This window comes from Fundulus heteroclitus, chromosome 5 (genome assembly GCF_011125445.2).
Source record: "Fundulus heteroclitus isolate FHET01 chromosome 5, MU-UCD_Fhet_4.1, whole genome shotgun sequence".
In the NCBI taxonomy this organism is placed as follows: Eukaryota; Metazoa; Chordata; class Actinopteri; order Cyprinodontiformes; family Fundulidae; genus Fundulus; species Fundulus heteroclitus.
In genome coordinates, this window is record NC_046365.1 from 25,105,314 (window position 1) to 25,131,797 (window position 26,484).

At 40.1% G+C, this 26,484-nt stretch overlaps 1 protein-coding gene and 1 long non-coding RNA gene across 5 annotated transcripts in view; one reads left to right on the forward strand and one right to left on the reverse strand.

The window, feature by feature from the left end:
* The first annotated feature begins 6,482 nt into the window (after positions 1-6,482).
* LOC118563180 lies at positions 6,483-6,716 on the forward strand. Its single transcript, XR_004931076.1, has 2 exons — positions 6,483-6,551; positions 6,602-6,716. It is a non-coding gene; the product is annotated as an uncharacterized LOC118563180 (long non-coding RNA).
* Positions 6,578-26,484, reverse strand: part of b3gntl1 (UDP-GlcNAc:betaGal beta-1,3-N-acetylglucosaminyltransferase-like 1) — a 29,278-nt gene continuing 9,371 nt past the window's right edge. For 3 of the 4 annotated variants that reach the window (XM_036137278.1, XM_036137277.1, XM_036137279.1), the window contains 9 exons: positions 24,669-24,733; positions 21,535-21,600; positions 19,891-19,986; positions 13,095-13,190; positions 10,709-10,833; positions 8,364-8,499; positions 8,208-8,276; positions 7,982-8,056; positions 6,578-7,320 (listed from right to left, as the gene is read on the reverse strand). In XM_036137278.1, the coding sequence (XP_035993171.1) occupies positions 7,240-7,320; positions 7,982-8,056; positions 8,208-8,276; positions 8,364-8,499; positions 10,709-10,833; positions 13,095-13,190; positions 19,891-19,986; positions 21,535-21,600; positions 24,669-24,733 (809 nt within the window). In that variant the 3' untranslated portion in view covers positions 6,578-7,239. The remainder of the gene's footprint in view (positions 7,321-7,981; positions 8,057-8,207; positions 8,277-8,363; positions 8,500-10,708; positions 10,834-13,094; positions 13,191-19,890; positions 19,987-21,534; positions 21,601-24,668; positions 24,734-26,484) is intronic. The other variant, XM_036137280.1, reaches the window with a different exon arrangement.

A 26,484-nucleotide genomic window follows, 5' to 3' on the forward strand; every position in this document is an offset into this window, starting at 1 on the left:
GCCGCGCAGGGAAAAAAAAACAAAGCTTACCGTTCATCAACTCGGCCAGTTTTCCAGTCTTTTTTTAAGCCCTCGAACCTCAAGCCATCGTTTGAGCTGAAGGTTGGTGTGTTCTTCGACAGTGCGACCAGTAAACCGTGTGCCTGGGACATCGTCTTGGGAAAGTTTAACGGCTGTAAAGTCGGTCATATCTGTTATCCGTGCGTTCTCTCCTGTATGCGTTCTCTCCTGTATGCCCTACCTAAGCGGCAAAAGGGGCGTTGCTCTTGAGACGGTGACGTCACGTGCGCGGTACCGAGCTTATTAGGAACATCGATAGAGTTTGTTTGAGATAAACACGACACCATAAACAACCATCTCATCCAGAAGAAATGTAATAATATAGCATATCACCATACTGCAATAAAGGTTTTCAGTTGAGGGTGTGTCCTCTTGACTGGCACATGGTCTGAGTAGGCTGAGATTTTTTGACTCTGTGTTTGCCCTAAGAGAGACTGGTGATCTGCCTGAGGTGGAGCTCACCTCTCGTCATGCGGGGGGGAAAAATTAGGAGGTCAAATGTCATCTTAAGTCTGAATAAAAATAAAAAAAACTGAGAGATTGTTAACAAAAACCACTAAAGCACAAGTATTGGTGATTTGTAGTACACCAAGCTAACACAGTAGAGGGTGTATGATGCTGTGGGATGCTCTGTTGCCTCTGACGCTAGAGTCGCTGAACATATCTCTCAATATAACGATGCCTCTTACTCTGCTGGAAAACCAGCTTTCAGTTGAAGATTTCAGGTTTGTCAGCAGCACGATAACCCCAAAAAAGAGGCATCCAGCAACACCGCATAAGGTTCTGCTGCTTAGTGTGGACCAGTGATGAGCCCAGAGAAAACCTGGCAAAGAGAAATGCTAATATTGAATACGAATCTGGCAGCCACTGAGGTTTATTGGCAGAGCATGCCGGCAGAAATGTGCTACATGGGTGAAACGTGAGAGGTGAATATTGTGAGAAAATGTTAATATTCTGGTTTTCTGCACTTCGGTAACCTTGTATAGTGATTACACAAAGCAGACATTGATTTTGTTGCTGATATTTTCTGAAGTTGACAATGAGGGGTGAGAGGTTCTATTGATTCACATCCTATCTGCAGCTTTTATGAAATAAAAAAAAAACATTTTGACAAGACTTTATGGTCAGCCTTCATTAGCTGTCCTCTTATCATCCTCTGTCTGCTTTCCAAATACATATATGCTATACAGCATCACTATTTCCACGTGGTCAAAGCCGTGCTAAAAGTTAATAACAGAAAGTTTGTCGCGCAAGCTTCTTGGTTACAAGGCAGCCCCCTTCCTCTCACTGACAAGCGTACCTTGCATGTAAAGAGACGCAGAGACAAAGGAATGTTTCCAGGTGAATGGAGAAGCCCTCCGCATCAGACCTCTGTGACCTCTCCACTCCAACACTCCCGGCTCTTATCTCTTTTTATCAGCAGAATTACACGGAGATCTCACAGCTGCATGTGTGTGTGTGTTTTTCTTTTATCCTACGGAGACTCGCGGGTTTATTTGACCAGCGAGGGCACGCAGGCTCCAGCGTCAGGGTTATTCATTGTGCCTGGCAGTGTTAGTTATCAGCTCTGATGTCTGCAGGGAGACAGAGTGTAAACACTTAGTAAAACTCTGTTTACTCTCCTTGAGTCTCTTTCATAGATTCTCCATTAGGGCCCCCTCTGATCATCCACCATGTGATTTATCACCAGGGCAGCGCTACTAAAGTACACGGGAATTATTTAGACAAAAAGGGTCTTTTACCTAAACAGTTTACATGGAACGATGTAATCGATAAATTCGTGGAACGACTTTTACCTTAATAACATCTAATGTCAAAACATGATATTATTAAGAGGAAGCTAAACACAGGCTATACTGATCAAGAAGGATGGAAGATTTTGTGCTACTGCCTTGAACAGAAATCAGACAGAAAAGGACAGCGATGTAGAGTGTTCTCTAAATTGGTTCGACTCACTTTTCCTCAGGGTTTTATAGCTTTCTACAAACGGAGCGATCATCTCAAACTTGACCGAGCTGGGCTTTAATTATGTTAGTTATTTGGAGCATTCGAACAATGTCAAATTACAGTGCCTCAACTGTTGAACTTGTTTTGTTTTTGGTTAATTTAGTCAGATTAGAAATGTGAAACATCAGTACTTTTGAGCATAATTTAACTCCATAGACCATCTCAAATTGGTGCATACTCTTAAAGAGGAAGTAAAAATGATGCATGCACCTAAACAACCTTACAAAGAAAAACCTGAACAGGATGGTGTGCATTTGCATTCATCCTCCTAGTCAAGACTTCGTGGGACATTTTGATGCAATTACTGCTGCAAATCCTTTGATGTATGTTCATACCACTTTAGCACACTGATAGAAAATGAAATTGTTCCCTATTCTTCTTTGTAAAATAGCTCAAGCTCAGTCAGAGAGGAAGATGAGTGTCTGTAAACATCAGCTTTCCAGTCTTGACACAGATATTCGATTTAAGTTTAAGTAGGGACCTTGACAGGGCCTTTCTAACACATGAATGTGCTCTGATCAAACCCATTTCACTGTAGCACTCTGGCTGTGTTTCTAGTTGTCCTGCCTGACGGCCAACATCCACGCTAATGTTGTTTTGGAGCCTCTAACATGACTTCTTTCAGGACTGGCCTGTATTTTTGCTCTATCCATCCTTTCCCTGACCTCTTCAACTTTAAATCAGTCATACAGCATATCCTCTATTTGCTCTGTCTTCTCTAACTCCCAGTCGATTGTGGCAGAAGACGGTTCACCCTGAGCCTGATTCTGCCGTCCTGTTAAAGGGGAGTTTTCCTCTCCACTGTTGCTTTATGCATGCTCAGTATGAGGGATTGCTGCAAAGCCACCAACAATGTAGACGACTATCCACTTTGGCTCTGCACTCTTTCATGAGGAGTGAATGCTGCTTGTCAAGACTTGATGCAATCTGCTGTTTTTTTTTTTTTTTTTTAAGATAGGAACATTCTTGACTAATCTGTCTGGATGATTTGATTGAATCTGACTTTGTAAAGTGCCTTGAGATGACATGTGCTGTGAATTACTGCTATATAAATATAACTGAATTGATTATATCCCTGAAGGACATTTGGTTTGCAGAAAGTTTGACACAGAAAACTAAGATGTACACCAAAACGCAGTGATCAAGGTATCTGGAAATTAATACACAATTGTTACACAGACTGCTTATCAATAAAAACCAAAAAAAAAAAAACCACTATGTTTTACCAAATGAAAGGAAATTAGAAAAACTGCTTTTTTTTTCATTTATGCTACCTTCCAGACTAAAGAAGTTTTTAAAACTTGTCCTCCTAATAAGAGATACGTAACTTCAGCCTGGACTGAGAGCATGATCTCAGAATAAAGGGGACGCAGCTCTCTACCATTCTAAAGTGTCCCTGCTGAAGAAAAGTAACCCCAAAGGAGGAAGCTGGCACCACTGTTTCACTGTGAGAATGGTGTGTTCACAGTGCGTCTTAGTTAGCTTTCTGCCATATTTAGCAATTTCTCTGCAGGTTTAACTGTTGCAATCTGGTCCCATCCATCCAGATTCCCTTGTTTAACATTTGCTGTGCTCCTACATTCCTTCTTCTCATGGCTTCCTTTTGTTAATGGCTTTCTCATTGCTTTTCAGATACATTGGCCTCAAAACTTTCTCCAACCTCAGCTTTGCGGCCCCCCTGTTGCCCTACCAGGTGTACTATCTTTGTAAATGTTCAACTATGTGAGCATTTACAAAGTAATGACCTATTTGAAGAGTTTCAGTCAGGCTTCAGAGCTCATCATAGCACTGAAACAGCTCTGGTGAAGGTCACCAATGATATTCTCATGGCCTCAGATAATGGACTTGGGTCTGTACTTGTCCTGTTAGATCTCAGTGCTGCATTTGATACAGTTGATCACAATATTCTCCTAGAAAGACTTGAACATACTGTAGGGATTAAGGGGAAAGCATTAGGCTGGTTTTAATCTTATCCGTCGGATAGATTGCAGTTTGTTCATGTTAATAATAAATTTTCCTCAAACTCTGGGGTCACTTGTGGAGTACCACAGGGTTCAGTCCTTGGACCAATTCTCTTTACTATATATGCTTCCGATTGGCAAAATTATCAGACAGCATAGGATTAATTTCCACTGTTAAACTGATAACACTCACATATATTTATCCATAAATCCTGATGAATCCAATCAATTACTTTGACTACAGGCATGTCTTGATGACATCAACAGATGGATGACTTTAAATTTCCTGCATTTAAATTCTGACAAGACAGAAGTTGTAATCTTTGGACCAGAGTCCTCAAAAATAAACTTCTTAATCAATCACTTTATCTGCATGGCATTAAATTGGTCTCTGGTAATAAAGTAAAACATCTTGGTGTTATTTTTGATCAAGACATGTCATTTAAATCCCATATTAAACAGGTTTCCAGGGTTTCTGTTTTTCACCTCAGGAATATTGCCAAAATTAGAAATATTCTGTCCAGGGTTGATGCTGAAAAACTAGTCCATGCATTTGTTACTTCAAGGCTGGACTATTGCAATTCTTTACTGTCTTCATTCTTGCTCAGTATGAGGGATTGCTGCAAAGCCATGGACAATGCAGACGACTCTCCCTGTAACTCAACGCTTCTCCAGGAGTGAATGCTGCTTGTCAATACTTTGATGCAATCTACTGGGTTCCCTTATATAGGAAATCTTTGACCAATCTGTATAATCTGATTGAATTTGACTTTGGAAAGTGCCTTGAGATGACATGTTTCATGAATTGGCACTATATAAATAAAATTGAATTGAATATTACCCTCAGTTGTTTATACTATTTGGATTTTCAGATGATGGACTGAACATTTCTCTGTTACAAGTTCAAAGCTTGGAATATTGTTTAAACACTTACAGCTTTCTTGCTGACCTTTCTGTTGTGTTCTTTGGTCTTCATAACACTGTTTGTTTTTATTAATGTTCTCATACAAAGCTCTGAGGCCTTCACGCAACAGCTGAGACTAAATTATATACAAATTGACTAATTTTATTAATTAGATGGCTTCTTTGGACAACTTGGTGTATTAGCATTTTATTTTGGGGTTATCAAAGTAAAGGGGGATGAGTTCATACGCATGGTAAGCTGTTATGACTTGTATGTAAGAAATCTATAAAACCATGTATCATTTTACTCCCCTGTCATAGTTGTGTTTATTTCATAAAATCATAATAAAAGACATTGAAGCCTGTGGCTGTAATGTTGCAAAACGTCAGACTTTTGAAAGGCAATGGCGTTTCTGAGAACGGTAACTAAGTAATTATAAAACAAAAAATTAGAAACACTGAACTCCATTTGTTTCAACCATCGCTGGGACTTCTTTTTAAACTTCTGCGGCCAGATTTACAGTAACTCAGACCATATTGCTGACCCAGAAAACAGGGGGAAGATCTGTTTACCTTTGGGTAGAAAACCTCCTCTTTCTGTGAGGTAAAATAAACAATTTTTTTTTTGCGTTTATGAATGACAACTGTGCCCTCTTAAAAAGGTTATTGTTCTTTAGGTTTCACAAGAGACGCAGTGAAAGAAAAACACACTCAAGCAGAACCAGTCTTTATTCATTTGGAGCAGATGTGAATGAGTGGATCTGATTTTACATGGTTACATCAGACAGGGATTGTTTCGAAATCCGGCCATAAAACATCCACCCTTACGAAGCTGCACATTCTCAGATGAGATTCACTTTAACTTTAACACGTGTCTGAAAATGGTTCAGTGCGCTCCCCACAGAGTTAGAAAACATCAAACCAGGTAAACGCTGGTCACCATGATGTGTCATCGTTCTGAAAGGTTTAATACCGGCTTAATATTCTCCTTTGCAACTCAGTTAATAAAGCATTTTAATATATTTTTGACAACTCCTTAAGTTTTAAGTCTGTTGTGGGTTATCATTTTCCAGCTTGCAGAAGTTAGTTTAAAAAAAATAAATCTGATTTTTTTTTTTTTTTTGGGAGGGGTTTCTCTGCAATAACTCTCAACAAAATGTGTGTTAGAAAATTAAAACCACGGAAGAGATCTTTGCAGAGGGAACAAACTGGTGCTGGTGGAGGAATGAGGAACATTTATAAATGCTAGCTCTAATGTTAGCTGATAGGATTGTTTATAGTGCTGTCTTTGTCAACGACATGCTAAGAAGTCTAACAGACAGAGAAGAAGATTGACACAAGGTATTATTTCTCCCTGGAAAACTCAATTGACACAACACCAATAATGTGAAAAAGGACATTTTTGACAGTTATTCAGTTAAAAAAGGGAGTCCACATTGCTTGAGGTCCAGTGTGAAGTTTCCATTGCCACTGATGATTTGTCTTTTCATCTGCTGGTCCACTGTGTTTAATCAAGTCAGTAGTCAGCCCAATGTATACCAGGAAGCTTCAGAGCACTCTATGCTTCCCTATGCTAAAATCCTTTATGGAAATGCCTTCATGCGGTGCAAAAAGTACGAGGTTGGGTATGGGGGACAGTTATGCCCTTCATGCGGTGCAAAAAGTACGAGGTTGGGTGTGGGGGACAGTTATGCATGTCATTTTGTCCAATAAGTTAGAGAATAAAATCACTTTATCCCTGAGGAGCAATTGAAGGGCTTAGAGCAGACATAAACATTATAATCTGAAATATAGAAAGCCAAAATCAGTAACAAGAAAAACAGCGATTAAAACAAGGAGCAAACGACAGAGATGATATTCTTTGCAATTGTTTTTCTAATTGTACTCAAATTCTGCTGTAACCAGAAAAAAAGGAAACACAAAAGTGAAAATGTAAAAGCATATTTCCCTAAAAAGAGGAGATTATTGTAAAAGTTCCACAGAAGGAGCCAAAGGTAACAAACTTAAAACAGTGGATAAAGAGAGAAGCCGAAAACCAGGCCTCTTAACTGTGCCAATTTAAACTATCAGAATTTGAAATTCTGAAAGCTTTTACATAGTAAAAGGCACCTTTAAAAATGTAAACACGACATAAAATTCTTCTTTCCTCTCTTTGTGTTTGGCATTTAATCTGCTGCTGCATTCGCTTCACCTCCTGGTTATAAACAGTCCATCACTGAGCTGTGGTGTACAGTATGCTACCATAAATCAGTCCCTCTGTCTGTTTAACCTGCCGGGCTCCTGTGGTGTCCCGCATCGCTCGGAGCCGTCAGTTGAAATGGTAGTAATCTGTTCCTTCCTTCAGCTGCAAAGACTTGATGTTTTCCTCCAGGACCCCTCCTGTCATGTCCTTCAGATGGAACCACAACGTTAATAGAAGCTCAGTCTAACACAAAGGTCAGAAAAATGATCAAACTGGGGCAAAACTTTGTGATACTCTAACAGCTTCTTTTTGTGTCGCTTTTAGAATGAAATCTAACACAACAATTTTACAAACTGCACATGATTGCAGGCATTTTACAACTCAAGACTAGAAAATTGTGACTGAGTCCAGATTTCCGTGCTGGTGTGTCCGATTACCTCTGCCAATTTCCATAATTGGGCAATTAGTAGACCCCATAGGTGGGGTCACTCCAGATTTGAATCTGGGTCCGGCTCAAGGTTAGACGTATCAGCCTTGTTTGTGTGTTGTTGTTTTTTTTACACACCAACAAAGACGCGGGAAAATCAGAATTTTAGTCAAGTTTCTTTTAGCTTAACAATCAAACCTAAACTTCTTCCAATAATATACCATCATTTAAAGCATGGGATGTTTGCAGAAGCATCCCACGATCAAAGATCAGCCTGCTGTCTCCTCCCATTTCCTGACAGCCCCCCGTATGTTTGTGAGTTTGACATCCTGTACTGGGCACACGCCCTGAATCATTATGCTGTAAGGCTGGAAAACAGACGTGAGGGATAAGCGGTCAGAAACAACAAACATACAACACTCAAACACGCTCTCGGCTCACCAGTTTAACACAGATAATGAAGGGGCCCTTGGCCTCTTTGTAGTGCAGGATGGGGACTTTAGGCTTTGGTCTTTGCTGGAAACATATCAACAGAAAAGTCCATAAACATTAAACAGTTTATAAGTGTTGGTTGAATGTTAAGAATCCATGGCGAAGCAGCATCGCTGTGAGGGAATTGTTGACAACAAAACTAGATTTTCTTTTTTCTTATCCACAGTGATCTCACCTCTGACTCCTCATATGTGTAGAAACTCTTCTGGATTTTGTTTTCGTCCACATCACAGAACGCTTTGACCTAATGAGATAGGAAAATCACCATGTGTGAACAGAGCCTGATGAACACGTAGAACAGCGCGGCTAAGCTAGATAGGACGGGACTTACTTTCCTCTGATTGGTCGGGCTCAGGCTTCGGTACAACTTCCTCCCCTGTTTCCCAGCATTCCATATGGTGAAGTTTTGCCACCGGCTCAGCACCCTCTCCTGCAGAAAGTCTACTCGCAGCTTCCAGATAGTCTCCCTAAAACAGAAAAGAAATGTGGTCATAATTAGGGGATTTTCCCCGGTTTGAATTCATATAACAGCAGGTTTGAAAGGCTCAATTAACACTAAATTCACATTATTCACATTATTCGACAAACATAAGGCAGAAAAACTAAGGAATCTAAAAATTGTTGCATGCATGAGTGCTCAGACCTCCTTGGCCAAGACAATGTAGAGCCACATGTCTATTGGCGTTTCTCTCATTGGCCTTTCATATTTGCTAAATTGTTCAGGCTCAGTCGGATTAGATAAAGAGTGTTTATGAATATTGATTTCTAAATCTTGGTTCTCAGTTGGATTGAGGTCTGGCCTTTGTGCAGGTGATTCTAACAAAGGCATATAATTCAATCTAAACAATCCCACTGTTGTGCTGGCTGTGTAGAAGGTGAACCTCCACCCTAGTCTCAAGTCGCTTACAGCTGTTTAGAGGTTTTCTTCTGGTATTATAAATCGTTTCCAAACTGTAAAAGTGACTCGTTTTGGCTCCTCCAGGGGTACCATGGGCGTCGCTGCTGCTCTTTCGGTTAATACTGCCTGGCCTGTCCTTGCAGGCGGGCGGCCATTTCTCAGCAGCTTTGCATTGACTGAACAATGCTCTGTCAGGTGTTCAAAGCTTCTGATATTGTTTTATACCTTGAACCTCTCCGCAACTTTATCCCTGACCTGTCTGCTGGGTTCCCTTTTCTTCATGATGCTGTTCACTTAAGTTCTCCAAAAAATACAAACGTTTCAGTCCTTCGCAGAGCGGCTGGATTTATACCGAGATTAAATCACACCCAGGCAGACTCATTTTAACAATTAGGTGACTTCTAAAGCCAGTTGGTTACAAGTGGATTTTATTCAGGGAAATCAGCTTTTTAAAACATGAACGAAGAAAGTACCGTGACTTATGGCCTGAAGCTCCACCCACGTTTTGTGTGAGTCAAAGTACACCTCGAAGTTGTCCTACTGCAGACATTCACATGGAACTGAAAACACCCCTGCACAAGGTGTTTGCAGCACGATGGCTCCTTGCACTTTTATCAGAGAGAAAATAAATGGTTGCTCGTCTTCTAGTGTGCAGAACCATCACCTACACGTGAGATTTGATCTGAGTACACAGAGCAAAAACTACAAAACTGGTATTTGTGTTTGTTAAACCTACTTCCAACCTGATGCTGACATTGACTAATTATATGCACAGATTCAACCAAAGCACTTTCCCCTCACTCTCCAAAGTAAACCTTCTCATTGCGTGTAGCGGCGGGCCTCTTCTGACAAACAAAACCCAAATCCACACCGCTGAAGAGCCTGGGTGGTCTCCAAAAGTTTCCTTTGCTTTGCCTCTTTCTTTACATGCGTCGACTCCAAGACATGGCGGCAATATGGAAAAGACTTACTAAACATACAGCTGCCGCCTCACATTTATAAACACAGCCATTCAGTTCGCATTTCAGTTACTGTTTGACACCATCCTTTAAAAAAAAGACTTTTCAGCTCACATAAGGTCATCTGCACTGTCTGTGATGGACAGAAATAGTGGTTGGTTTCATTTGGCTGAAGTGAGGAAGTAGGAAGGCAGCGTGTGGGAGGGGGGCGGCAAAAGTGGGGGAGAGCGGAAAGTAGACCTGCCTAAAATAGGCCTCCAAAAACAGAAATATGACAGATGAAAACCACCGAGAAGGATGATGAAAGTGAAGGAGTGAATCAACACCAGGCCGATTCACGGTCAGAGGTGGAAAGGATGGAGGGATGTAAAGGAAGTTCCCTTTAACACTGCTCCGTTTTTACATTTAAAAGGCACAAACATGGACACCTGCAGACTCTGCACGGTGAAGCTCAGGCAGCTGCAGGAATGTCAGCCTGACACACAACATGCCCAACGCTCCTGTTCACACCGAGATCTGATTCTCTCCGAGCAGCATTGAGCGGATAGTGAACATTCCTGGCAGAGAAGGCCAAACATTCCTGATTTGAATCCTGGGAAAGCGACTGGACTCCCAAAGACATTGTCATAAAATCTCAAAAGCCCAAAAACATGCCTGAGTGTGTGTCAGTGAGAGTATTTGGGTTTGTGTGAGGGTGCATGTGAGAGCCCTGGGAAACTCAGGGATGCCAGTGGGCAGCTGCGTGTAGGTGGAGGACCAACGCCGTGGCCGAGTATGTGCGTGAGAGGGAAGCTTTTACTGGGAAGGAGGGCGACTGACTCTGTCACAGAATGAGTAGCGGCCCTCTCATGGTAACGATAAACCAGAAGGCACCGGTCGACCCTCAACGGACAGCCACCTTGACGCAGAAGCTGGTAGAAGAAGAGCAGATCCTCCGGGACTCCCTGACGAGAAAGCAGAGTCTGTGTGAGTGAAGGGGAAGTATGTCCGGTCAGTGGTGAAACAAAACGGAAAAATAATGGGGTTAATATCTGCTTCATAACATGATACAATACACTCTCCATAGGTGAAGAAATAAGTGTTTTTTTTAAAAAAAACATCAACTTCTATCATCTTTTCAGAAGTGATGAGCCCCCATTTTGTATGGTTCATGTGAAATTGGATTAAGTCACTAAAATGTGTAGTGTTTTTCCATTGGTGTCACCAAAATTGTTCGTTTTCTGTTACTAATGATCATATGACCATATTGGGCTGGAGGGTCAATGCTTCCACATAGTTTAACTGCGATCTTTAGCGAGTATATACTATTTACACAAAAGATGGGGCCAGGTCCCCTGCTATGTCTAGGTTTTGGCATGAAGAGGTGAGTAAATCTTTAGCCGTGCTTACCGAGCATCTGCATAGCCCTTTGCACTCGATAGTCAGATTTTCCGAGTTAATTGGAAATACGAAGTCAGAATTCACCAAGCAGCCCCAATAATCAGCATTCAATATGGCTGACACGCAGATAATATAGACTGTAGAGAGAGTAGCAGGTATAAAATATTTATCAACAGTTGTGACAGTTTGTATTTCCTCTCTCAGTGGCACAAAGTGCTTTAAAATATTGAATCATTTCTACACACGTTTCTTCTGTAGTTAAACACAAAAATGTAAGATAATTATATTGTTATTAGCTTTTATTGCTAAGAGTAAAAAATAAAATACCACAGAATTTTGATTTGCGACCAGAATGCTCTTAATTCAGCTGAGACGTCATTTTTAGCGCCGAGCTCAGACTTCTGAGACAAACTGAGCGCAGTCCAATTAAGGAAAACATCTCTCTAGGTCATACATTTTATAGCGGTGACTTCTTTCTGGGGAATTGTGACGGACAATTTTAATGACGTGTCAAAAAAAAGCCCACGAGAGATACAAAATTATTTGACGCGGTATAAAGAACAAAATGCCGATGCAGGTGGTGCATTTTACACAAACATCGGATTGAACAATAATTAGATTGTCGTGGAGATCACATATCGTACTGCAATGACATCCAGAAATCGATTAATTAAAAACTTGTGACTAATTAGATGTTTTTGATATAATTTTTACAACAGTTAATTGTTCAGAATGGATAAGAATCAGATCTGAGGCTGTTTCTGATGTCAATATACAAATTAGTTTTTGCAGCATGCTGCTCTATAAGATGTTATATTGTCTTTGCTAATGCATTGACACTTACTAGTTATTTATAATTATTCTAAAAAAAAAAAAAAAAGCCTGATGTCAGGTCCGGTGGCGCTCGGGCAGAATCAAAATGGCAGAAAAAAAGTATAAATGTAGTGAACTTGAATTATAAAATAAAAAGTAATTATCACATCTTTTCTCATGAAATGTGTTTAAATTTGGATTTTTCAGCATTCCCATTACATTTTGGGTTTATTTTTTGTGTATGTTTAAATGCCAAAAGACAGATGAGTGTTTATGTGTGTTTGCAACCTTTTGCCTTCCATGTGACTTAATGCGGGTCTCTATTTGTTATTTAAAGTTTCTCATCAGGGCAAAGCTCTCTGCGCCCGTGGTCAATCAGTGATTTTTGTGTCATTCTTCATCCAGTCAGATTAATTCAGGATTCCTGCCAATCGATGTCACACTCCTGGTTACCCAGACGCACAGGGTGAATGTCACTCACCCGAAAGAATGCCATCGGAAGAGTCAGGTGACAACAACAAAAATACAGTAGATAATGGCGCATCAAAAGAAAATTCTGTGATTTATTTACAAAATAATAACTTCATGAGCATTTTGCTGGTTGAAAAAAAAAGCAACCTGGACTGGACGGACCAAGCTCAAAAATCTGGCAGCAGGGTAGTGATTTATGTTTAAGTAGTTTATTATTATATGATAACCTCTGACATTTAGTGCACTAGATGCTATTTATGTCATTATAGACCATTTTTATTGCTAATGAGTAATGTTAGTTCAACCAACTTTATTCTGTAACTTCAAGAATCTGTACTTTGTGGGTTAGAAACTGATAAAAAGGGAAAATCTAATTCTAATGAGACACATTCAGTGTATAGCACCAACTTTTCCTCGATTCACAGAAAATAAAATAGGTGTTCACAATGTTTACAATACGTTGTCCATCAGAGTTGGTCCAATGATGTCTTACACTAGTTTTACAAGTAATTAAAGGAACGGTATGAGAGTGAAACCTCACCTTGCCCCCTTCGTCAAACGAGCCAACTTTCAGGAACAATTTCCTTGAGCAGAACCATGTTGGCATGACAACCGTGGGCCCGTGGGACGTGTATGCCTAAAACCAGAGACCCGGTCCGGATCAAAAACAGACAAGTAAGACACACAATCTGTTTCTGACAAGTAACATGAAAAAAAAGAGGGTCAGGCATATTTTTGACAATGTGTGATAACACAAAACTTTTCTTACTTAGAAAACTCATCAAATGCATTTTATTAAGCACTGTATCAATTTACTAACTTCCTGAATGCTAGAGAAACTGGGTTAAGAACAGCAGCACCTAAACATAATACGAAATGTTAAGACATAATCATCTAGAAAACAGCTTAGTAATGAAAAAATAAAACAATGTATGTGTATAATTTTCAATACTTGATCATTTCCATCCACACAGTGTAAAACACAACCAAAGGCACTTAGACCACAGAGCTGGTCAGTCTTGAGAAAATCTGTCGGAAATGATGGAGTGTATAAAAAAGTTAATTTGGGACTAGAGACTATCCTGGGACACCACTGATCATCTCCTGGATTAAAATTGACATTTTATAAACAGGATTGTGAAAAGACTCGAATATAAGGGCTAACTTAAGGGTTAGTCCATTGTTTGATGTTTGTACAACAATCTGGGTAAATATTATTAAAATAGGGATTTATTAAAGCACTGGCTCTAGCTTGAAGAGGCTTTGCTTCACAATCCTCAAAAAACTAAGATTATAGTAGAAAAATGTCAAGCAATGAGTAATACATTTTTAAGAGGTTCACTTTACAAACCGATTTACATAAAGACATTTACTTTTCCATAATGCTTATTATTAAGTCAGCTGCACCAGTATTGTACATTGATAATTGGATTACAAGGCGTTTCAAAAGTGGCTGATTTGAAGCTATAGTGCGATGGTTGTTGTTACTGGTTTTGGAGCTGACTGCATCCTCTTTGGTGACAGAATCATAAAATGTGGTGTCGAAATCAGGAACCCGCCAGCGCATGTTGCATAAAACGCCACTTAATCCACAGCACTTATGAGAAAAACGTGTAGAAGACGTAATTTTCTTTGCTCTGACAGAGAAACGAAACATCGTTTAACTCTCTTTTTGTTCACTCGTATCTCACCATGCCTAAATTCATCAAGCTTTTTGTAGAAAATATAATCTAGTTACATGAGTATTCGGTTGGTTGACAGACCATCAGTAAGACGGCTGAGGGTCTGTCTGGTCACTGTGAGACATCTCCACGTCTGCGTGTTTATTTGCATGGTGAATGGCCCACTGAGATCTGATATCGCCGGACGTGCTTAATTGCCTGATATGAGCAGTCCTATTTAAAACTCTCCACTCCTATCTGAACTAGCTAGCACACACGTTAGGGCCAGATCTAAACAAGGTCTAAAAACCAAGAAATCCAGTCACTTAGACGAGTATTTTAATCAGAGCAGTGACACTGCTGGTTTACACACTGAGAAGGTTTCTCCCCTGAACATATGCATCGGAGCGTATCAGACTGGTTTAATGCAGTAGAGCCTTCAGAGTCAACCTAAAGTCCAATGCCGTACCCTCAGAGGGAGACCTAAAGCCTTACAGAGGGGGGAAAACAATCACTTTAACTCAAACCCTGAAAAGAAAACATACACATATATGCTCTCGTACTGCACAGAAGGAAAACATCCATACTCCCCTCTCCACAGATGATCTCTGACTCATTCATGTTTTTGCTTCTCTTCTTCTCTCAAACTCCTTAATGCAACCTCAATATTTTCTCTTCCTTAACAGATGAACCCCCCCCTACTCCCTCTTATTTGCCCAGTTGGTGCTCAGCCTCTCGTTTTCCTGCGCTCGTCTCATCTCGCTTTTTCCTTTCCCCTGTGCGTTTGGTAACAGTTTGTACCTTAAGAAACCTGAAGGTCGTGCCGCATGGACCCGCTTTAGCCTCCGACCGCATCACTACGCTTCGCGGCGCGCCTGTACGCGCACGTGCGCGGTTGTATGCAGACATGTGACTTTTTCAAGATCGAATGTGCCATTACTGCAAGCCAGAAATGCTTCACAGATGTAGAAAATTGTGCCAAACATCTGGTTTCAAGCAGTTAGAACAGCTGGACTGAATCTTATCTGGGACGTATGTGTGTGCGTGTGTGTGTATGTGTGTGTATGTGTCCACCTACGTGCGTCTTTTTGCCTGTCTGTTGTAATATTGCAACATTTCGCAGATGTAAGCTGCGGCCAAATCATGAATAGGAGGAATAAGAATGAGTTCTGGGAAAACAGCAGGCGCAGTAGGAGGCTGAGTGTGACTAATCAGAGGGGTAGGGGCATTTTTGAATAGTCATATATAAGGTTAAATGTAAAAAGCAGCAACAGATTTTCTGGTTTAACTTAGTAAGGTCTTGATATATATATATTTTTTTACACAAAGTAAAAGTCAGGGCGGGTATATCGAAGCTAGGGAAAGGGAATGGAGCAGCTCCCCATTTTCAGAATCAGCGTATGATCTCACTCTCATGCTCCATGAAACCTAATATCATACAAATATCCTGGAATGTCTGCTGAGTGCTTATGCAGACGGTGAAAGTGTGCACGAATGTTTCAGAAAGCGAGTCCAGGTCGTCCTGTGCCCTTGGCAACAGCGTGTTTTTGTTAAATCAGAACTGGCACGCTTTTCTTTCAGCATAAAATAAAAAATAAAAAAAAACTCTGCCTACATATTACTGGTTCCCCAGAAAATATATGGAAGACCTGAGTGAAGCGAAAGTGTTTCCTGAAAATGTGGTTTAAGAAGATGCCTTCTCATTTTAAACTAGGCAATATCACTATGTTTGATCCTGAAAGATTAGAAAATGTTGATGAGCTGACTGTCAGATCGCCTTTAAGGGACATTTTATGCCGCTGGTCCGACCCATTTAGTTTTTCCTTCTTTTCGTGGATGAAGAAGTCACTGGTTTTAATGATTACCGTGGTAGTTTTCTAATATATAATCAAAGAGAATCTGGTGTTGCACTGAACTTTGGACTTTAAAAAAGCACAAGGAAGGCCTTTTGAAGTTGTTTTGTCCTTACTGTGTGAAAGGGGAAAGTACTTGAGAAGCCCTCTCTTCCAGCTGCTACTAGTGGCTAATGCTAAATAAACATTTAGCTGGATGCCTGTGCTCTAGGAATGCTCTGGCTCTGTTTTTTTTTTTTTTTTTACTAAACCTTTATTTAACCAGGCAAAAATACCCAATGAGATCGAGACTTCACCGCAACACAAAACAAACACTGACAACATATAATAAGAATAAAATTGACAACTAAAATCTAGGAGTTGTAATTTCAGTAACAATTTAAACATTTATTACTGTAATAAGTTAAGATTTAAAACACGGGCGCTGTTCAAGGGATTCCCATTGAGAGGAAGGCCCTCAGCGAAACAAGTTCTGACCGTTTCAGTTCAGATTGGAGGTCTATTCCAAATAGAAAAAGGGCTGAAAAACTGAAGGCTTTCTTTGCATTTTCAATCTGAACACGTGATATAGAGAGAGAGATGCAAAATGTCCTTAGAAAATAAGGCATAACAGCTCTTTCACTGATTGCCGACACTTCAGATTAACTGAAGTGCCAGGATGGTATCGGAGGGTCTGATTAGACTTGGCTGAGCAGCCAAAACAATAACACCAGGGTTTATGCTTCCATCTACAGCATCAAAAACACAGATTAAAGAACCCTCCCTGCCCCTAAGAACCTACCCGTTGGAATGCTGTATCGTGTGCTCAAGCTGCAGGCTGTAATTTATCTCTAACAGATATTTAATAGAGAAGACATTCAGTCTGTTGGTGACAGCGTGATATAATGATGGCAAAGATTAAAACTACTACCCCTAATAATGGTAACACTGACGCACACCTTAAACTGATAACTGTATTTACACACCGTTTTAGTCCTTTTTCCACCAAAACCTGTGACAGCTGACAAGTAAGTGGCAAAATGTTACATAGGTCTGTCAAACAGCTTCTGCCCACGTGCTGCCTGTGCTGCACATCTTCACAAGAGTTGTTTCCTCACTAAACAGTCAAGATTTTCTGACTGCAAATGACCAAAACATATCAACAATTCTAAATTTGTTAAAAATTTAGAATTCAATTATTTTTGCAGACCAACTCCGACCATTTTACTTTCTTGCCTCAATAGATGTGCCTGCTGCCATTGAGTAAACACTGTGATTGTAAAAAAAAAAAAAAAAAACATCTTGAATCCTCTCCTTTAAAGAAACATTGCTGTATGCAAATAACATACATTGTTAGATCATCATTTCTAATTTGCTTTGGATAAAAAGGATAAAAGTTTGCTAAATGCATAAGCTGAACGATAACCATGACGTAAAATCTTCATACCGTTACATCTGTATAAGGTAGCAATAGTGAACTTGTCTCCAAGTTAATTTTTTTTAATAAAGTAATTTGTTTTTAGCTAGAAAAAACAGTTTGAGATAAAGTGTACTTCATGCCTTAAAAATGGCAACATATTTATTAACTGTACTTGGCCAAATCTAGCCAAATCGTGCAAACTGATTGGAATATGGTTAGAAATGCTCTTTACCTCACAGATCCACTGTGACAATGCCTCGACTCTTAAAAAATTATTATTGCTCGTTCACAACAGAAAGGCTCCTTTTATTTTTGCTAAAATGTTTTAATGTGAAGACAGGTCTTAATTAGGGGGAGTGGTGGCCGAGTGGTTAGAGCACAGAGCTTCGGTCCCAGAGGTTCTGAGTTCAACTCCCACAAGCTGCCATTCTGGGTCCCTGAGCAAGACCCTTAACCCCCAATTGCTCCCCAGGCACCACACAGTGGCAGCCCACTGCTCCCCAAGGGAATGGGTTAATATGCAGAAGTGAATTTCTCCATTGTGAGATCAATAATTATAATAATTATTATTATTATTATTATTATTATTATTATTATTATTATTATTATTATTATTATTATTATTATTATTATTATTATTATTAATAATAATTCTCAAACTAAAATACATGCTTTGGATTACCTTACTTATAGCTCAGAATTGACTAAAACTGGCATTGGCAGGTCAGAGCTTTACCAAAATGAAGATCAGAAATCAACAGCAGGTCAACAACTCTAACTCATGGTCGGGTAACTGACTGGACTCTGCACTGCTCTAAATCCAGATATAAGACTTCGCTCCTATATTTTAACAGTCCTTCCAAATACCCAGACCTCCGCATTGGAAAGTAAAATGAAGGTTTTGGTCTTCATGGTGGTGCAGCTTAGCCTGGCCAGACAGATTGATAATGTGTAGCATTCTAGTTCTGCACATTATTAATGTTTGGGGAAAGGAGGGAATTTCAGCAGAACTCTCTGAGCTGATTGGGCGAAGTGACGCCTAGCGCCCGCCTACCACAGGTTAGCTTTAGCCAATCACGGTATCAAATTAAAACGTAAGCAGCAAGTAGGTAAGCTAGCCAAGGCACGTCTTGCTGTTCTTTCAAAGATGAAATTGTGGATTCTTGCAAAACAGAAGTGATAGCAGCAGCTACGTGTACGTCCTCCTGCGCTGCCATGTTTGTGTTGCTTCGGCTGTGGGCTCAGCATCTCTTATTTTCACCGGTATGTCCCGCCTTAAACCTCAACACTGCAACGCAAACCGTTTTTGGGTTCGGACACAAACGGTTGAAGCTGGAGGGACACAAGACGGATTCTCGTGTGTTTGTGAACGCACAATTACCGCGAGAACTCATCGTGCAGGCAAGGTTAGATGCAGCTGTCACCGGTGTTGCCTTGCAGAAAGAAAAACGCTGCCCTGGGATCTGCATAGAGGTAGCATATTATCCCCATGCACATGTGGGTTCTCTTAGGGTACTCCTGCTTCCTCCTCTAGTTCAAAAACAAGCCCGTTGGGTAATTTGGTCGATCTGAAATAGGCTTCAATTTTAAGTGTTTGTGTGAATGCTTGTTTATCCTGCGTGTCTCTGTGTTGCCCTGTGAGGAACCGGTGACCGGTGCGGTTTGTGTTCGGCCTTGCAACGACAACCGGGCAGCAGCCGTGTGGGACGAGCGAGCAACATATGGACAGAATGAAGGTTCTCATGAATTATTTTGTATGTATTGTATCTGACATGTCAGATTGACTGCTGCACATTGTGAAACTCAGTGTTCGGTCACGCTGACCTGTGTTCTTGTTTCTGACAGGACCTTCATGGCGCTACTACAATGGACCTTTGAAGCGAAGGAAAGAGGAAAAGGGAGCTTGATAACAGCTTAGAGCGGCGGGTTTTTTTCACTCATCATCACAAAAACACAAACAATAGAGACATCTGTTTCATTTCTCATTTTTAATTTTATTAATCTATTTACTGTAGCTCTGCAAGATATGTTTTAGTGTTCTTAGTGTAAGAATTCCTGGACAAAAGCCCAGAATGTCTACTGCGGCATCAGCTGGAGCAGAAAGTCTCCACAGAAAGACCCCCGTCCCCCCCTCCCCAGGATTTTGCCAGCCAAATCATTTTTTCAACTGCCAACAGCCCACATTAACAACCCCCCCCCCCCCCCTCCATGACAGTGTGAGCTGTTTCCCCTGCTGAAGCTTTGATGGGCTCTGAGGGCAGCAGCCAATCTGCCTCCGCCCTCGGCTCCTCTGAAACATTTCCGTACAAACTGTGAGCAACACGCATGTATCCTGTTTCTGTCTGACCTAGTAGCTGCCTGACGCGCGACCTCTCACCCGCGCATGAAACACAAGCATTTGCGGACGAACTGCGCTGTGTTTACCTGAGCGATGAGCTGATCCTGAGTCAGTGCGTTGATCCAGCGGGCGTAGCGCTCTGTGGATCCCTCCGGCAGCCTCTGAACTCTGCAGCCAATCAGCTGTTATGAAAACACACATGCAGGCCGTCATACAGAAAAATGGACATGTTTGCTTTGACAGCTTGCTCTGTGTAGGCTAGCTGCACAGGAAAACAGAACATGAATTGTTGGACTTGCAATTGTGAGCTACCTCTTTTTTTCCATCACTTTTTAAGTAGCAATCGGTGGCCAGAATAAGTACATTTTGGTTAGTTAAAGTTAATTGTAGTGGTTTGCTTATAAAAGCAACACTTTTTCTAACATTAGATCGGAGTAACCTCTTCCAGTTTTTGGCAAGGTAGGATTACAAGCATTTTTTCTATTTGCCGAATGCCTTATAATGAGAGGATCAATTTTTATTTTTTATTTTTTTTACTTTTTTTTTAAATTCAGCGTATCTATACATGTAATTAGAAGTTAGTAGAGTTGCCTTTTAAACTTTTTGACTTGGGTCAAATATGTGTGTCCTTCTACAAGCTTGTCACAATAGTTTGCTAAATTATGACCCGTTTCTCCAGACAGAGCTGGTGTAGCTGAGCCCTGCTCACACACATACCTTTTCAGCTCTTTAATCTTCTGTGGGGATCATCGTCACACCGTATCTTGTGTATCCACAGTCTTTCACTAATTTGGGGTCATTGTCCACTTGCAAGACTTATTTGCGCCCAAGCTCTAACTACAGGCTGATGTTTTTAGATAATAGGAAACTATCCTCACAACATTATGCTGCCAGTCTCATGCTTCACAGTTAGGGTGATGTTCTCAGGCCTGGAAGACCCCCTCCCCCCGCCTTTTTTTTTTTTTTTTGCAAATCTAGCAATGGTCAACACTTATCAGTATTGGAGGCTATAGCTTATTTGCATTCAAGTGAAAGAGCCTTAAAACAGCTTGTCCTGAAATTAGCTCAAATCAGGTGAAACTGAGGAGTTGAAATCTCAATATATGCGAATAATTTTGTGCAAAAAATGCAATGAGCATGTTTTTTTTATTGCATATAGACCAATCCCATCTTGTTTAACAGTAAGCATAACAAAAAACTCCTAGATATTCTCCTGTTATTCTCACATATAGCAAATACAAATAATTTTGGTAATTCTAACTAAACTGAAACAGAAAGGTTTAGTGTGATCTTATGTCAGACAGTGATAATAAGAGCCTACATATCTTTTCCAACTATGTAAATATCTGCATGTGTTTGACAGAGCATAAAAAAATTACAGTGATAGCCAGAAAGGTCAGGGTGTTTGTACAGCGGAGCGGGCCCGCTGTCTCCACGCCGTCTTACTCACTTCCCCTCACACACGCAACCTTTGACCTCTGACCTGGCATGTCAAAGAAAGCATCAACACCGGATACTCTCGCTGCTCCGCGTGCCAACTGCGCGCACGTACACCCACGGAAATGTGCTCGCTAATGCCGTTCGCGAGAATATTTTTCTATTTCAACAGACGGAGAGAAAAAGGAGCGAGACGAGAAGAAGCAAGGAGAAAGAAGGGAAGCGGGGGCTGAGCGAAATTGAAGAAAGAGAAGGAAGTGAATTAGCAATGACTACAAAAAATGAAAACTTACTGAGTTTGGATGGAGAAGAGCTGTTTCATACTGGAGACGGATTCTCTGTGGCAACATAATGTCATCCTGCAACAGAAACAAAAAACTGAAAATCACTTGAACACATAATCAAAGTGAGCATTCAGAAACACTTAATGCCACTTGTTTTCCAAAAAATAAAATAAAACCCCCCATTTGAAAGACTTTCTTGCAGGCATCGAAAGGTCAAGATTGGAAGTGATACCTAATAAAAGATATATATCAGCCCAACATTTGTTGTATTAAAAAAAAAAAAAAAAAAAAACTGGAAATGAATCTAGCATTTCCTGACAACAACACATTAAGACGTCAGTGGGAGAAAGGCAACGCCAACGATCACACTTCCTGAAGTAATAATTGCTCCACATTTGTCAGAGAAACTCGCCTCCACCCTTTGTAAATACTGACAAGCTATCTTGTTATGATCATCCCTTGATTCTCGTCTTTATGAAATGGTAATACTTTTCAAACCTTGGCTGTTAGCAGGCCATCCAAGCCCCCCCCCCCCCCCCCCCCCCCCCCCCACCCCAGCCGATGCATTGGCACACAGTGCGCTGGTAACCACTGATCTTACACACATAAGAATCGTTACTGATGGATAGAGTCCTGGAAACAAAAAAAAACTGAATACAACTTTGCTGCTTCCCCAGGATTTATGTGAATGGCAAAATAAGCAGGGGTTGCTTATTAAATGTAGTCACACAATATAAAGCAGGAAATCTGGAAGTTCTCCGATTTGACGGACACAGATTATGAGTACTGGCAGCAAGAAAAAAAAAATAGACATGATGCTATGGATTAATCCTGGAAAGGTTACAGGTAATCTGAAATTCGCTACTCCGCTCTGAAATATTATTCCAATCTTTCCAAGAGCAGACATCCCAGAAAATTCCCCTGAAGGTCAGACCGTGCAATGCTCGGAAAGACTACAAAAACCCCAAGAGCTTCGTCTCACACCCTATAGGCTTCAGTTAGCGCGCTACAATGCTAAAGTTCATGAAAAAATTATTACAGAAAGACTGAAAAGAAGTGGCTTGCTTGGAATGTTTGGAATAATTTGGCAATAATTCATCAGCAGGCACCTTGTAGCCATCGGGTTGACCATGAACTTTACTGTATACAGATTTATTCTGGAGTTAAGTGTGAGGCCATCTCTCTGACAGCTGAAGCTTTATTAAATTTGGGTTACCAACATAGCACCGATCTGAAACACAGCAGCGACTCTACAACTAAATGGATGAAAATGAAAGAAAGAAAGTGTTTTAATGATCCAGTCAATGACCCCAGCCTGATGGAGAAGCTGTGGTCGGACCTCAGGGAGATCTGCATCTGAAAGCCTCAATGAACTCAAGCAATGCTGCAAGGGAGAGTGGGCCAGAAAATGATGTGAGAAACTGATAAGGTCACACTAAAGTTATTGCTGCTAAATGTGGTCCAACAAGCTTTTGAATCATGGGGTGTACTTGAGTTTCCCCATGACCATAAAGATTATCACAAAGATTGTAGTCTAAATCTTTTCCTGATAGCCAGCCAGGATGGTCTCTGTCATGTTTGGCACATTAAACCTGACATCTGTTTGTTTTTTATGCTAAAATCTCTTCTGAGCAGAGAACATGTGCTCACAACGTATCCTGTCCTTTCCTCTCTCTTTGTGTACTTTCCGCTTACATCTAGGGATGCAGACGTGGACTGTGTTGAGTAAAAATGGATTACTGGGCCCAAGGTTTAATTAAAGTGACATGACATAGTTTGTGCTGCCTGACGGCACATCCAGCCTGAGTCTTCTGACATAAAGATGCATGACTGATGTGCTTGCAGCGCATTGAGAAATCCTTTCTGAAACACTGATGGTGCTCAAAGAGTTGTTAGATTTAGCCTCTTATGGATGCTTAGTCCTGTCAAACCGCCAATGAATAACAGTTATACTATGAATATTGGGGAAGGAAAACTCAACTAAAGGAAGGGTTCAAAGATTTCATCAAGAGTCAAGGTTTAGTACACAAAGCAAAGCTATGAGAAGCAGAATCTATAGCTAAATGATGCCGGGAAAGTAGAGGGTAGATTTTTACACACACTTAAGACTTTTCATTTGAGGCATGAGCTTTTAAGCCTTAAATAAATAATTATGATGTTTTAAAGCAGGGTTTATGTGAAGAGGTAATCAACAGTAAATAACAAACATCTATACTCTGTTGAACAGAGATTAGTTTTAGAGATAATGGAGAGTCAGAGCGGGGGCAAGACAAAAAGCACACATCTGGCGTGTTAAAACAACTGCAATCTCAGGAATCCCATAGTAGTTCACGTGAAGGATATTTTTTAACTTTTATACCTCTGTTATATTTGCATCAGGTTGTATTATACACAGGACTTTAGTTTTTACTCTGGAGACAAGTTGGGTCGGTAACAATGATCTTCCCATGTGAGACACAGGTAACACAAAAAGACTTGTTAAGCATTGTTGTCCAGAGTAACTATCTGTTACATAAGTAAATTAGTAAAAAAAGAAAACAAAACATTGTTGTGGTTAAAGTTATTGCTATTTATCCTCACAATGCCTTTCTCTTCCATCAAAACATACTGTAGTCAGATACACTTTACAACTTTTAACTACAGAAGAATGTAATGAATAAAGAGCAATACAAATATGAACCTAGGGCTGGGTGATATGGCTTAAAATCAAATCTCCGATTTTATTTTACCCAATACATTGAATCAATTTTTGCCTCTTTTTTCTTTCAAAAAAAGAAATTTAATTAATTATTTAAATAAAATGCTTTTATTTCAAGCATTGTTTCTAGGAGTTGACCTGAATTCAAAGAGCAACTGAATACAAGCTGTGCAACATGCTTGTAATGGCGGCCCTGCCACTGTAAAAAAACGAAAATATAATAAACTGTTTGCTACTAGTGGCTTTACACAATGAGCTAAAAACAGACTTCACTTTATTTCAAACTAACTTAGAAAAAGTAACTGAGTAAATTAAAAAAAATTGTAAATTTGAATTAATCGATTAAATCGATTTATTGCCCAGCACTATATGAACCTATATAATATACAGAGATGCCAACAGTTAAATAACAACTGATCGGGGTGATCATATGAGGCATACGTACCGCATCCTGAAAGCACAAGTACTGTCCACTACTCTGAGTCACTGCCTTATTCTTTGCAAAACCCACTGGAAGACAAAATAACACAACAGGTTTCTGTTTATAGGTACAACATAAAAAAAAACATAACATTCAATTAGAATTGCTCTTAAAAAACATATTGTCAACAGAGTATGAAGATACACAGTTAGGCAGATTTATATCAAAATCTTTTTATGCTATTAGCTATGTTAACATGCACACAGTTTCACGATCGGATTAAAATATATTCGGATTGAATAATTGGACTGTACCGTTAGTAAACCACCCCTCTAATTTTCATCCGATCATCATATTCTGATTGGCTGGTTTACATGACACATTTTTATTCCGATCGGCCCCTTATTCCGATTAGTTTTGTCCATGTAAACGTAGCTACAGACACAATTTGTCTGACTGGAAGTAACATGAATCTTTTGGTCTGACCCAGGTAAAGTTGAATCTATGGAGTTGACTAAAGATTAAGGTGATGGTAAGGAGACATTTCACTCTCAGAGTCTTGGAGCTCATTATCAGAGATAAATCATCAGAATACCACTGGAAAGATGCTAAAAGCTGCTCAGCAATTAAAAATGGCTTGATTGCCTGATGCCATTTTTCTATTGACTATTGAGTATAGTATAAATAATTTTTGACAAGACATAAAAAAAAAGGTAAATAAAAACATGTATTTTTTTAAATACCCCTTGTATGTTGTAGTTGCATCTTTTGAGTGATGCCTGTGTCATTTCCAAATAGGTAAAGAATGCTTGGTTGAAAAAAAATATCTTTGAGATTAACAATAGTAATGGATTTAATCTCAGACGTCTTGATTGTAAAGTGGTGCAAGGGGCAAGTAGTATGATTAAGATGATTCACAGATATAACTAAATGGGGCATAAAAGCAGAGCGGATGGTTGCATCCTTCGATGCAACCATCAAGGGTTTGATTCCTGACTTTAGGTAATTTGTTAACAGGCCTCTGCAGAGCTACATGACTGAACGCTAATGAGGGAATTCACCCATCTGATTTGGGTGTGCTGGAGCATGGATGCATCTAAAAATTGCAGGATGGTGGACAACACTTTGCATCATCTCCCTGTCAACTTCAAGTCAATGCATGGTCGCTGCTACACGTCGAACAGAAAACTGATCCATTTTAAACCGGTTGGGTATGAAATTATTTGGATGCAAAATGAATGACAAAATGGTGCAGAGGCCAAATGACTAGCTGCTATAATCGGATAGGAAGGGGAAAAAAAAGACAGAACACTAATGAAAAATCATAGTTAAAAACCATTGATGGTTGTTCTTGTTAACATGAAATGAAACAGAAATCTCAACAGCAGCTTTAAATCGTCAAAAAAAAAAGAAAATTGAAGAATAAAATGGATGGAAAATGTCAAGAATACTTAGAATCACATAAATTCAATTCAGATATACTTGTAATCCCCAGGACGAGCTTCTTGTTTGTCTTTAATGCACTGGAAAAACAAATAAATTGAAAAACGATGTCATCCAGGGCCCCGTTTCAGAAAGAATGGCTGATCTACCCAGAGTAGAAAGTAGCAAGAGTAGTTCTACCTCATGATGTCATACTCAGCGTTTTCGGTTTCAGAACAGGTGATATCAGTCAGGTAACCTTCTGTCAGCCGTGAGTTAAGCACGAGCATGAACGAAGCCCTCATCAATGGAAAGAAGATAATGCGATTCACCATGGCAACGGCAGGAAATGAGAAGCCTGGAAGTGCGCATTTCCTGCGAGTTAAATTAGAAATGTTTAATAAAAGCATAAGGAAGA